A 12,812-nucleotide genomic window follows, 5' to 3' on the forward strand; every position below is an offset into this window, starting at 1 on the left:
GGTTTGAGTAAGAAGATCCACGCACAATTGTCGCTCATTCCCAGGCTCATGAGGATCCCAGTTTACCCGCTACGTCCATCTTGGAGATGCTAACCAACAGTGTTCAGTAGTGGAGGATGTTGTTGATCTTAGCAGGATCTCTCCTGGTTGGCCCTAGCCGGTCTTCGTACTTTGCATGGTCTTTTTGCTCGGGGGTGAGGGGTTGAGGTTGAAGTCTCAATTCCTTGACGCGTAATGTTGCAAGAGGGTGTTTATCCAGGAATCTGTGAATCGTGCCGACGGACTCAGAACCTTTCCCCCCCCCTCCCTCCATTTCCCCTCCCCTGTAGCCTGACACTCGAGGATCATGTTTTCATCATTCCCACAACAAACAAGCACCTTCTTGGAATTCTATTTATACCAGATATAAAATAGCAACCGTCCCTGACTACCCATAATAACCCCTGTGGTCCCAAAATACACCTCTGTTGAGCCGTGAAGCGGGCCCCTTCAATGATATTTCTACCCCACAACAGAAGAGCCCAAAGACGGCGATATTAATAACAGCTCACAGATACACGGCACAGACGCACGTCGCTGGGTCTCTGACATCATCAACGGAAGAAGCAGCTCCCCTCGGCTCGCCTCGCATCCACGGCGAATACCACGGGCTAAAAATAACCCCGCCATTGATTGGCCTGCGCTGCCGGTACGAGACCGCATCTACGGAGAACACCGTACTGACGTCAGAGGGCCGGCAATCGTGTTACGATGCACGTCGGCTCTCGCGCCGATTACGCACTTACTTGTTTTTCAAGGCAGACGCGGAATTGAAAACAACCTTGTTTTCTTCCTGCCTGCATTTCGCCACGGGTTCTCGCTGCGTCCGCTCAAGATCATAATTCGGGAAATGCCAGTGATGTCAATGACTTTTCCCAGTAGAAACGAAGCACCCATAAATACCTCTTACAGATTTCTGTTGACACTCTGCTCACCAGGGGAGCGGAGTTTGTGTTGTTGTCAGTTTCTGCATGGATATTGCTATCTACTCTGAAACATTTCGATGGCTTAGTCGAGTTGGGGCGCGCTGTACACCACCAAACATCTTGACAACTTTAAAAGCACTGATCGTCTCTTCGTTTCATGGACATCATTACTCATTGCGATCCCCTTAAAAATTTCAAAAAGAAATCTGGTTGAAATGATGGCGTTTTAGGAATTGCTGTTGGTAAGATGAGAATATTAAAACATGGAAACATAATAGTGGTGTGGGTGGTGATTACCCGGTACTAGTTGGGCCTACATGTCGTAAATTTGAAGTTTGGACGTGTTGAGGATAGAAAATGTAATGATAGTCGTGAGAACGACAGAAAGCGTGCATTTGACCGATTCATCATCACGTCAGCCCAACCAGCAAGTTTTCGCATCGATTTCCAAAATAAATACCACACTCCGTTTGAACAAAGCTGCTCATTACGTGACCGTTCTCAGCTGTTACTTTAAAAATCTGTATCCCGACATCTTTGGGGGATTCTGACGGATGGAAACGAATATTGTGATAAAAAAGTCATCGATATCGATTGTTCGATGAAACCTTGCAATAATTCAACAAGATGAGGTGATTATTTCAAAGGCCTTGGCCGCCATATGGGATTGTTAAACTTTGGCTAGTTTGGTTGAACTCAGTCCTGGTCATTTTTTCCTCAGTGTACTGCGCTCCTGCCTGTGGGGTCCATTTTCAAAGTTGTTATATAATGAATGGAAGGAGACAGGTGAAAAGAATTAGCGGAAATACGGAACAAAGATTCGGTGTGAAAACAAACAGTGTTTTCTGCGGAGAAAATTTATAGTAAATTCAGCAAAAGTCCAGGTTTCTGTGACAATGCATGGCCAATACAAACATGTCCGTCATTGTCCCTCCAGCATGTTTCCCCAGCGGAAGTTCCCATCTTTGTTTCGTATACATCCTCTTTAATCTCCCGTGTACTATCCCCTCCCCGTCCCCCCCTTCTGGCACGTGGCAAGTGCGGGCCACGAATTAGCATAGTAATCACCGGGAAGAGATTTCGACTGTTTGCCCGGCACGTGCCGGTCTTGAGTCCTCGCGAGCCACGCGGGTCGCCGGTGGCCCTGCGTACGTACTGACCGCCGCCCTGGTACGGTACACAACAATCACACGCCGCTAAAAACACTGCACACTGACGTCAACAAAACAGGATAATTGTCAAAATTATGCTTCCGCTCCCGGCGACCAATCATTGAGGACGCGCTATACTTTCCAGTGTTGCATATGTATGACCTCCACAAGTCTTTATTAATGCGCCTCCTTATAGTGCCTCCCCTTCGTATCACGTTGTGAGCTTGCCACTCCTGCTGATTTGTGCGGGAGTTCAGAAGGATTTTTTCTTTCCCCTCAGAACCAGGGGCCTTATTTTCCTTTCATCTCCCTTCCGGTGTTGCGTGCCGTTGAATCTAACCTTTAAAATTATCATCAACCTCGATAACACACAACAAGCATAATCTTTCCAGATGGTGTGGTCACTGGCGAATAATTAATAAAGTAGTCCCGTCAACGACGAGTCGACAGCGGATAAAACCAGGCGCATTTCACACGCAGCTGACATTCAATGAGACAGACGTCAGTGCGCTTGCAGACTACGCAAAAGCCACAACACACTACTGGAATATCCCACATACACGCGCCTTGCCTGCACAACGTCGCAGCTGTTCCAAAGTCTTTCGATCCGCGGGGAAATCTGGATTGGACCCGTAAATAAGTGAGTATTTTAGTTTTCAAATAAATTTCTTTAAAAAGTTTTTCTATTTCTGGCATGTGCATTTCATATGCTTCCATTTTTCCTCTGTGTTGTTTTGTTTTAATGGTAATTTTTTTCTCCAATAATAATATCATCTTATATTTTCTCTTCATTTTGCGGGACATTTTAAAACACAAGTTTTAACTTTTAAGCTTTTTTAAACAAAATTCTCAGCAGGTACTGTTGGTACAGGCTTTTGAAAAAAAAAGTGTCTTGCAGCGTTATGCCAAGTCATGGGTGCTGTATTTCAACAATGTTTAAAAATCAATACCAATATCAAATTATAATGGAACTAACTTTCCCTTTAAAAATTTTGGAGAAAAAAAATATATATACATAAGACAGGGACATCCTGTTGAAGAAATTATTCACTGGTTATAGTATTCAGTCGTTTTGTTTGTAAAAAATGCGAAGTGCGAGGGCTCGTACTTCAGGATTTTTTGCGTGGAGATGCTCAGGGTATTATGATTCTGTTTGTCGAGTGAAGGCCAGCATGGATGGGGTCGCCTCATGCATGGATTCCCGCTAGCGGCTATTTCGGATTTGCGTTACGACGGGTGGAATAGAAATTACTCCCACGCACGCTGTGCGTCCATGCACTGTGCCATATGGAGCGCAGTGTGGCAGTTACCAATAATATACAATGATACGGTTTGAATATTGTCTGTATGGTGATAGATTTCAGGAGCGTGGTAACAAAAGACAACTGATGAGTTTTCTTTTTAAAAAATGGCATTATGATCTGGTGATGTTTGGGACCAAACTAAACAGGCTATTTTTATGATTATTATCTATGATTACTTAAAATAAAATTTGATTCTTTGTCGATTATAAATATCATATAAGCTGTATCCTCTTATGAAATTTATACTCTGATGGAAAGCTTTGATGAGAGTAATGACCGAGAATTTATTTGGCAGTGGCGAAAAACCGCTTTATATCCCGTTAATTCTAGGTGATATTTTCCATCATTTTACATGGTTTTCCAAAATTGAAAAAAAATATTAAACCTTAATGTTGAGAACACAACTTGTCAAGAAAATCTTCAAGCCAACGCAGGTGACTTAATAGTAATCATGCACTAAACCAAAGCAACACCACCCTGAACAAATCACGTATAGCAAAGGCCCTGATACGGCGAGGCATGAGTACGGTTGTGTAAAACTGGCAGCTATTTAAGTGAAATCAGCCTATGTGTGGAGGCCGCGAGCGACCTTTAATATCGACGGACCTCACGCGGGAAAATCCAGAGAGACACTCGCCGATGAATAAGGCTTCCTTCAGGGGCTGTTTTTGGACTGCCAAGTCATTTCTTAGCCTCCCACTCCAGTCTTTCTTTTCGAGTGGCGTCGTGCCTCGCTTATTACCCGCTAGGCACGGACTCCCGCTGTAAACGAGCATGTGTCTGAGTCTATCAAGACAAAGTTCTCCGAGAGTTGTCTCTGGAGATCTGGCCTGGGGAGGGGGTGAATCAGACGACAAGGTCCACGTCCCAAATTTAAACCAAACTCCCGGTGGTCGCGATGTGTCACTCTTGTCCAGGGTAGCCCCTGTACCGCGTGCCAATGACAAGCACAAGGAACCAGGGTCATGTTGGGCTTACTCACAAATTTTAAAGAGATTGTGAAAATTGCTTTGAAAGGTGACTTTATGTTAGTACACAGCTTTATGGAAATGGACAAACTACAGCCATTTACTTGAGGTTCTTAATTACAGGGAGAGTGACAAAATTTCTCAGACTAAGGCCTTTCTTTTGTTACCATAGATCAGTGTACTATAAGTTTCCTCTTAATAAATTTAGCTACCAAGTGCCTTTTACGTCAGCTAAATAATCTGTGTTGTTGGACGAGGGCGGGCTTTTCTACTTATCCTAAAATCAAGTTAATCCAGTTTGTCCAGGTTTATTGACTGTTTATGTAACTGAGAATTTCGGGTTTTTTTCCCTCGTCTTCCCTGCAGGTTTACACTGAAGTCTGTTGTCACTGAACACCCTCCCCCGAGCACCATGAAGGCAGAAATCCAATGCGCCATCAGCTTCATCCTGGAGCAGCTTTGCTCCAAGATTCCCCGCCACCAACAAGACCTTTTCGCCGATGAGCTCAACAAATCCCTCGTCGACAAATTCAACGGCCATTGGTACCCTGAATCCCCTTGCAAAGGCTCGGGTTACCGGTGCCTTCGTATTGGTACCAGGGAGATGGATGCGGCCGTCGCCACGGCTATCCAGAGCAGCGGGCTGGAGTCAGGTGACCTGACCGAGGCACTCCCGCACGAGCTGAGCATCTGGGTAGACCCCGGAGAGGTGTCCTACCGTATGGGGGAGAAGGGAACAGTCTCCGTCATCTATCAGGAGAAGCGCCCCAAGGCAGCTGGGCCGAGCCACGTGCAGAGCGAGCCGGATCTCACCGGCTCGGGCCAGTTTAACTTCAACCCCGAGGCTGAGGATTTCCTGCCAATGACGATGGACTCGCTGAGTTCCTCCATGAGAGGGATTTCACTATCGCCTGTGTCTGCTATGGGATTTCAGCCGATGGTGCCGCTGGGACTACCAGCCCCACACCATCAGCCTCTGCCCCACCCACAGGCACTTCATCCGATGCCCACTGCCGTCCCCACGCCGACACCGGTCACGGGCAAGTCTCGGCTACAAGCAGCCCCACTTTCCAGACCCTCCTCTCTCACCTTCACCGCGGCCTCCTTCGCCCAGACCAAGTTCGGCTCAACCAAGCTCAAGTCGACGGGAAAGAAAGTCAATTTCCAGCAGCTCTCTCCGACAGAATTCGCCAACTACATGAAGCAGCGGTCAGCGATGAAGGGGTTCCGCAGCCAACGTTCCCCCTCGGGAGGTCGAGATTTCCCGCTCTTCCAAAGCAAAGATGATGGGTTCGGCTATTGGGGCGAGACAACCACAGTGCCCCAGTCTTACGCTGCTGGTCCGGGGTTTGACTCCCAAACCAACCTCGCTACACAAGGCCCCGAGTCCTGGATGCTGTACGACAGCCTGAATGCCTCACTACCGTCCACTGACCAGTATGGCCACCAGTCTCTGATTGCAGCCAATTGAAAGCTAGCGGTTTGACGTCTGGGTCACAACTAGTTTATGTCGAAGAAAAACACTTAACTTCCATTAAAAAAAGATAATCATGAAATAGACACTAAATTATTGTCTTTAATTTGGGTCGCTGTAACCATGGCATCTTGAACTGAACACCAGTTCATGTAAAAGCAGAGTTTCAGTTCAAGCCAAATTTTGTCCTTTCTCGCACCAAGGGAAATTTTACATTTTTCAGAATGCAACTAAGCCTCTGGCGGCTGTGCTATCTCACTGAGCCCTTTTGACTCAATCGGCTTTTTTATATTAATATTGATATTAAGTATATAGATGTACAAAAATCAAGTAAATAATTTTCACAGTGATAATATTTTTACATTGTTTCTCAATCTAAGTATCATATTTTTTTAAGTTGAAAATGTAAGCATTCAGAAATGTTCATGTTATTGACAGGACTTTTAAGCTGTAGACTATGAAACTTAATGAGTGACTTATAGCGGATTCGTATTATAAGCTATTCGGCGTCTGGATCCTAGATCACATGCGGTATGAGAAGGGCAAAAAGGGCAAACAGTGCAGTATGACTGGAATGCATGGGATAAGGTTTAGAAGTCCAAATGTTTCCCATCTGATGGAGAAAAACACATTCCACAATTGACTCAGTCAATCCCTAAACTTGCATCAGTCTTGTAATGGGCGTTCTGTTCCTTCAATATTTTGTCTGGTGGCGAGAAACGTATTCAGAGCAACCAAAACGACTTAGATAAGTGTGCATGAAAATGTTCCGATTAGTAGGCAGAAGCATCAGTCCCTTTTGTTTATCGAACAGACAACCTATTTTGTACGGCTGTTTCATCGGAATAACTAAATAGACCTTGGTGATGGGTTGGTAAAACGCAATATTACCGACACTGGAACAGCCGTTGGAATGTGCCCAGTGAAGAACTTGAATGAACGCAAAGAATGTCATGTACGGCTGTTTCATTTTAACAAACCCAACGAGGGAAGGCAGCGCACTCAGTGCGATAACAGAAATGCTATTTTGGACAGGAGTGGTATGGTATTTGAATTTACACGCTTGTTTTATGACGTTCAAGAGTCAACAGTGTGGAATGCCACCGATGCATTTGGTTCTTAGAGTCGTTTCTAGTAAAGAAAATGTTCGTGCGACACAGCGTGTCATCGTGCATAGCTACCGTATCAATGGTATTGGTAATAACTGTTTAATCGTGCGGACACTGTGCATACCCTTCACTGAAATTTTCTTCACGTGGAAAAATAAAGTAGACACGCCGCTTTATTCCGCACTATACAGTTTCTTTGTCGTAAAACAATTTTTTCCCCTGACAATCAAACACTTGTGGGGTTTGCATTTGGGCCCTGTTTAGTAAATTTTGTTTAATACAAAATGTTATCACCATGAAGACATTTATAAAAATTTTGAAAACGGGACAGAGTGTGATTGTTGGATGGTTTCTTGCACCGAACGGCTTTGTAAAAAAGCGACTCGTACCGTGTTGTTAGCACTCAAAATTGTAATTGTTGCATAAAATTATCATGGTATTGTGTATGAATATAAAGTAAACACTCCACTTATTTTATTTACCATGTTTCTTATAATATTGTGGATTGAACTGGCGTGTTATATATTCACAGAGGTTCCATATTGCGTAACCATAGTAACAATAATTTGATATTTGGACGCATGACAAATCATACCAAAGCGTTGTTTTACTGTTGATATATATTTTTGTCTGGTATTTTGGGGATTTTGTCATTTGTCATTTTTCTATGTTTCATGGCCGAAACCTTGGAATCGTCGAGTCATAAACAATGGGAAAAGATTACGTAAAAAAATTAGCCTAACTTTGCAGAATTGTCTCACACAAAACAGTCGCTACTTCGTTTGTATACTAACACAACATGAGATGTCACAAATCTACTGTATTTGATACCAAATTTCTATTTTAGTACTTTCATTTGAAAAGAACTTAGATTTTGAGGTTTTAAATGCAATTTCTTACTATTTTGGTAATATTCTATGAAAAGAACATGTATAGCTCGATCACGAGGTTTGTATTGTGCAATAAGAGACGATTATGAGTGGTGCATGTGATCTGTACATGGTTTGATCAACTTATTTATAATTGACAGAAGTTAACATAAATTTGTTTTTTCAAATGAAGATCGTGTTTTGGTTCCTTTTTTTCGTTTCCTCCAAAGGGAATCGGGTCTGTTGCCTGTATAGGTCATACTCTGACTAAATCGCCCATGTAAACAACGGCATTATCCCACAATGCTATGACACTGAACGTTGGAAGGAAAATGGAAGCAGCAAAGCAAAAATAACTCTCTTTTTAAAGGCAACAACAGTGTGCTCTAATAAAATGCAGCGACAGGAAACTACAGATAAGTTAACACCTTATAAGGACGACGTTTCCTCCTTGGGTTATTGCAATTGTTTCAAATTGTGGTTTCACTTAGGTAAGACGCAAAACGAAGTACGCCCTCCGGGTTGCAATTCCCCCCTACGGCTGAGTCAATGCCCTCCGAGTCCTGAGCCGAGCGCGGTGCCTTTCTTTCCAAGCAAGCCTGTCCATAATATGCGAAACAACGTGCCGTATACCCGCCGACTTCGTCGGCTCTGTCCCGACCAAATGCCCATGCAGCCAACCAAAATTTAATCAAAGATTAGAAAGATGGCGTGCGTGCGTCGGACCCGCGTGACATAAGTGTTTCCATGGGAACGGGCCATCTAAGAGATAATTCTGAAGGTTATCTTTACACCTGAACTAGCATGAAACAGCTTGTAATCACATGCCATCAATGGTGAGCACCAACGAGACACTGGCTGTTGTTGGCTTTTAAAGAGACGCGAACGAAAGCAACAAAAAAATTCCAATATTTTTCTTTGTAAGGATGCAGCGGTGTGCCAGTTCAGAATTTCGAACATAATTCGAACATCAAGAACACCTGAAATTCTGGGCAAGAGAAGTCTGCTCGTTTTGATTCAAAACTGTAAAATTATCATACAGGCCGCGACGAAGCGTTTGTATCCGTAGCGCCCTCTACCAACATGACTCACTCTAATGCCACCGTATACTTCATGACATCTTAATTCAAGTTAGATTAGCAGTCTGAAATGATATACAGTACATGTAGTAACGAAGACAGTAAAATAATCTCATCAGTTTGCACAATAGATTTCCACGCAGCAAAATGTCTAGGACATGGAATATTCAAGAATTTGTTTGATGGAATTTCAGAATTTGTTTCCAAACAAACCGTTTTCATCTTGACCTTCTAGGTTGTGATCATTTGTCAATGGATGTCTTCCTTAGCTGATTTGCGAAAGAACAATTCAGTTTGAACTCTCTCTCTCTCTTTAAATTTGCTGCCAACGCCTCCAGCTGGCTGGCCTCAGTGGGGGTCGTAAAATCTGCATGCTGAAACCATGGATGTTTGTTCAGAGCAGATCCTTTGCAGCGGATAGGGCGATCGCAGTGTACCGTGCCAGACCGCAGAGTTAAGTTGCCACCTCCTAAGACGGAGCAGACGAGATGTAGAAGTCTGCATCCCACCCACTCCCCATCACCCGCCTACTTACGTTACTATAACAGAAAAAAATTAGGCTAATACCACGAAACGAAATGACAGTTCCTGTGCTTGCAATGCAGGAGAAAGCATGTTCAATATCAATATTTTCCCCGCAAAATCCCAATTCACACCCCAGCCCCCCACTCCACAAGGCCTGCCTTTGGCACGTCTGAAGCCCCCACGGGTTCCTGAATTGAAGCTAGACCCATCACGACGGATCGATGCAAAATTTATGGTTCAGCAGTCAGCATCGTCGTTGTGACTATATTTTCAGTCAACAGAGGGCAGTATTTATTATTGAATTATGCACGTAAAAATAACCTGGTCAATATAGCATCTATTTGTATTGCACATAAAGCTACACCTTTATCAAATAAATAAAACGAAGCAAAGGCAACTCGGTTCATTCAGTCGTACCGTTTATTTGAAGTACGTTTTCAACAAAGAACATTTGAGATGCAGACAAGTACTTTAGACAGAGCAACTCTTAAGACCAATTCTTCTGTAGCACCTAAAATATCAGTACATTTTATGGCCCTTGTGGTTTTAACAATAAACTCCCTGACAGACCTTCATTCCCTGTTAACTCCGTACTCCGTCAGTCCAGTCTCTTTATTATTCCTAACTTGGTCTTCAGTCCGTCACTGATTGGATTTCTCCTGCAAGTTCGGCCCTCAAACAAGCGATGATTTTTTTTAATACGGGCATTTCACAATGGTGCACTTCCAAGCGTTTGCGACGCGCTGGCTAACCACAGTCTGTCGACCCGGTGCACATTTGGAAAGGATCGACAGATTTTGTGCGTTGTGATTGGCCAACGTGTCGCGAACTCTTGGAGGCGCTCTATTGTGAATCGCCCATATTGACAGCTCAAGTTTAAAATGGGTTCCGCTGATAACGCATTTTTTATTTGGTGAACATCCAGTGGTACTGCACACACGGCCACCGTCGTTGGCAAGTTTTGTCCACTCTGAAACTGGCGAAACTCATATCAGAAAATTCCACCAAGGAACAGGGTAGATAATGCAGGATGCAAAAATTGCCCTCCAAGAGGTACTGTATAAGATATCCCAACACCAGGCTGCAGCGTGTAAAAGGCTTTCATTCAGAAATGCGGCTCGGTCATGGGTGACGCTGCACTGAGAACGACGATTCGCATTGCCAGTTAAATACCATGTGATGACTGTTCCCGGCAAGGTATTAAGAGCACAACCCCCCCCCCAAAAAAAAAACTCAAACAGTCAGTGGTGTATCTGGCAGGGGGCAACTCCCCCCTCCCACGGTTTTTTTCTCCTTTTTTTATATTTATTTATCAAATATTTATTTATTTAACAATAGTAGTAAAACCCGAGGAAAACAACACCACGAAATAAAAGCAAGGATGTTAGGACCATGAGTGAAGCTTCTGATATTTTTGGTAATTTGATCTTTAGGCCCTACCAGAAGTTGTTGTTGTTTTTTTTTTAATTTTGGCGAGGACAAATTTCAGGAGGCTGATCATGGCGGTAGATTTTTTTGGTCATAAATCCAGGGGTGGCGAGAAATATCTCGGGGCGTGACTGAACCAGTTCAAATGCATGAGACTGCATGATTGGAAGGGAGGCCGTAAATCTAACTCTCCATTACCCATCGTGCTATATACATACAATTTTGGATGGCTTATGTAAATTTGTTAATTCATTATTCATCACACTCTCTCATGGGTGAAGATGGGTAGCCCTATACGAGTTATTTTACGAAGAACCCTTGCACTCCCCCTCATAAAGCGAAAATGTCAACACGTGAGATTGCCTCTTGATTAAGGCACTCAAAGCTGGAGGCGTTATGATCGCTTCTCCAGAAATACAGCAGGCAATTTTCAGTGCATCCAGCCTGCCTTTTAAAAAGGGCCATCAATAATCTCATAAAACAGCTTTCTCCATACAGCGGGATCGTACACTTCGTTGGGGTTCGCTCCCTGTTCTTTGCCAGCGACAACATGTGGGCGGAGAGGAGAAGTGAGGGGGCGGCAGCGCCTTCAAAACAACGCGACGAGTCAATAACAGCGGTGCCGCTTTCAGAATGAGATCGTGCATTCCCCATTGTGCCGATAATCTACTTGATCGGCGTATTGCTGGTCGGGACCCCGTCCGTCCGGGCTGCACACCTACGGGTTCGCCGAATCGGCCCGGGCTCTCCAAGACTCAAAGCAAATTGGCTCTTCGGTACTTGTCAACAACTTCTCTGCTTACGGCTGACCTTTTTAATGCACCTTAGCCGATTAGTCATCGTATACGACAATGTTGAAGAGAATAATTATTTATGAAGAAAATGAAATGAAACTGAGGATTTCACTTCAAGAGACTGTCACAGGATATTTCGATTTATTTTTGCTTCAAAACAAAAAAAGGAAAAGACGAGGTTTGAAAGATAATATTCACTTTTATTTGAGTGATAATTTCCTTTAAATACCAGACGCCGACACAAGCCCAAATCGGCACAAAATAACTTTCTTTATTGTGATACAATTTCCTTCAAAGGAACAACAAAAAACTACCAAATTCCTAACAGCAACTTCGAATCACGAGGTCGTTTTTTGAATTCGGACTTTCAATCCGCACGTGAAGATCATTCGGGTGACAAACCTCCTGTGGCGAACAAAGAAATCGGTGATCCCAATTTCGACTCCTTTATCTAATGGCACAGAACTTCAAGCCTCAATCTGGAGCCAGGTTGTGAGTGTTAAAAAATAAATAAAATAGTTTTTCTCTTCTCAATAACGACATACCGGATTTAGTGGGCGTGCTCAGGTTAGGCTTGTCTGTTTGATTTAATCGGGGGAGGGGAAAGCGGCGATTCACTCTTTTTATGTGTTAAATTTCTTTTAAAATTTGGGTGTGGTACCTTCTGTAAAGTCCTGTTGCTTTGATTATACACTGACTCTGCACTTCGCCCAGTTGTTCATTCGTCATTACCAGTAATACACATTACAGCCAACACAATAACATACTCGAACTGGCTTCATTAATTTATACTTTGCGTCGGAGAGATGCCAAGTGTAATCATAGCTTCGTGAATTTAAAATACGAGTCTTTTGCATGGTCTAGATACGATTTCATGAAACGTATTGATATATATACATTAACAAAAATGACTTGCCTGCTGTTTATTTCATTCTTTTGAGAACCTGTCGACGAGGATTCTTCAACCTCGATCCCTCCCCAAGACTTACAGTACACTAAAGTGATGAAACAAGAAGGAAAATGGGGAAAAAACGCTGAATGAAACCGAGTCCTTTGTATCCCCCGAGCTGAAGTGCACCCCCAATCGGCGAAAAGAAAGACAGGTGGTCACAGGCGTGTTCTCTCACGCGTTCTGTGCGTGCGCAA

At 43.6% G+C, this 12,812-nt stretch overlaps 1 protein-coding gene across 1 annotated transcript; it reads left to right on the forward strand.

Annotated features, from left to right (window-relative positions):
- Positions 1-2,360: 2,360 nt before the first annotated feature.
- Positions 2,361-8,032, forward strand: LOC110981872 (protein Tob1-like). The gene is made up of 2 exons (XM_022239859.2): positions 2,361-2,756; positions 4,755-8,032. Exon 2 carries the CDS (start codon positions 4,801-4,803, stop codon positions 5,857-5,859), a length of 1,059 nt encoding a protein of 352 aa, XP_022095551.2. The 5' UTR covers positions 2,361-2,756; positions 4,755-4,800; the 3' UTR covers positions 5,860-8,032.
- Positions 8,033-12,812: the final 4,780 nt, after the last annotated feature.

Source organism: Acanthaster planci, linkage group LG07, assembly GCF_054643075.1.
Source record: "Acanthaster planci isolate LZ-2023a linkage group LG07, COTS_SCS, whole genome shotgun sequence".
Taxonomy (NCBI): domain Eukaryota; kingdom Metazoa; phylum Echinodermata; class Asteroidea; order Valvatida; family Acanthasteridae; genus Acanthaster; species Acanthaster planci.

Excerpts from the sequence above, each read along its gene's own strand:
- LOC110981872 (XM_022239859.2), top strand. The coding sequence starts at position 4,801 with ATGAAGGCAGAAATCCAATGCGCCATCAGCTTCATCCTGGAGCAGCTT.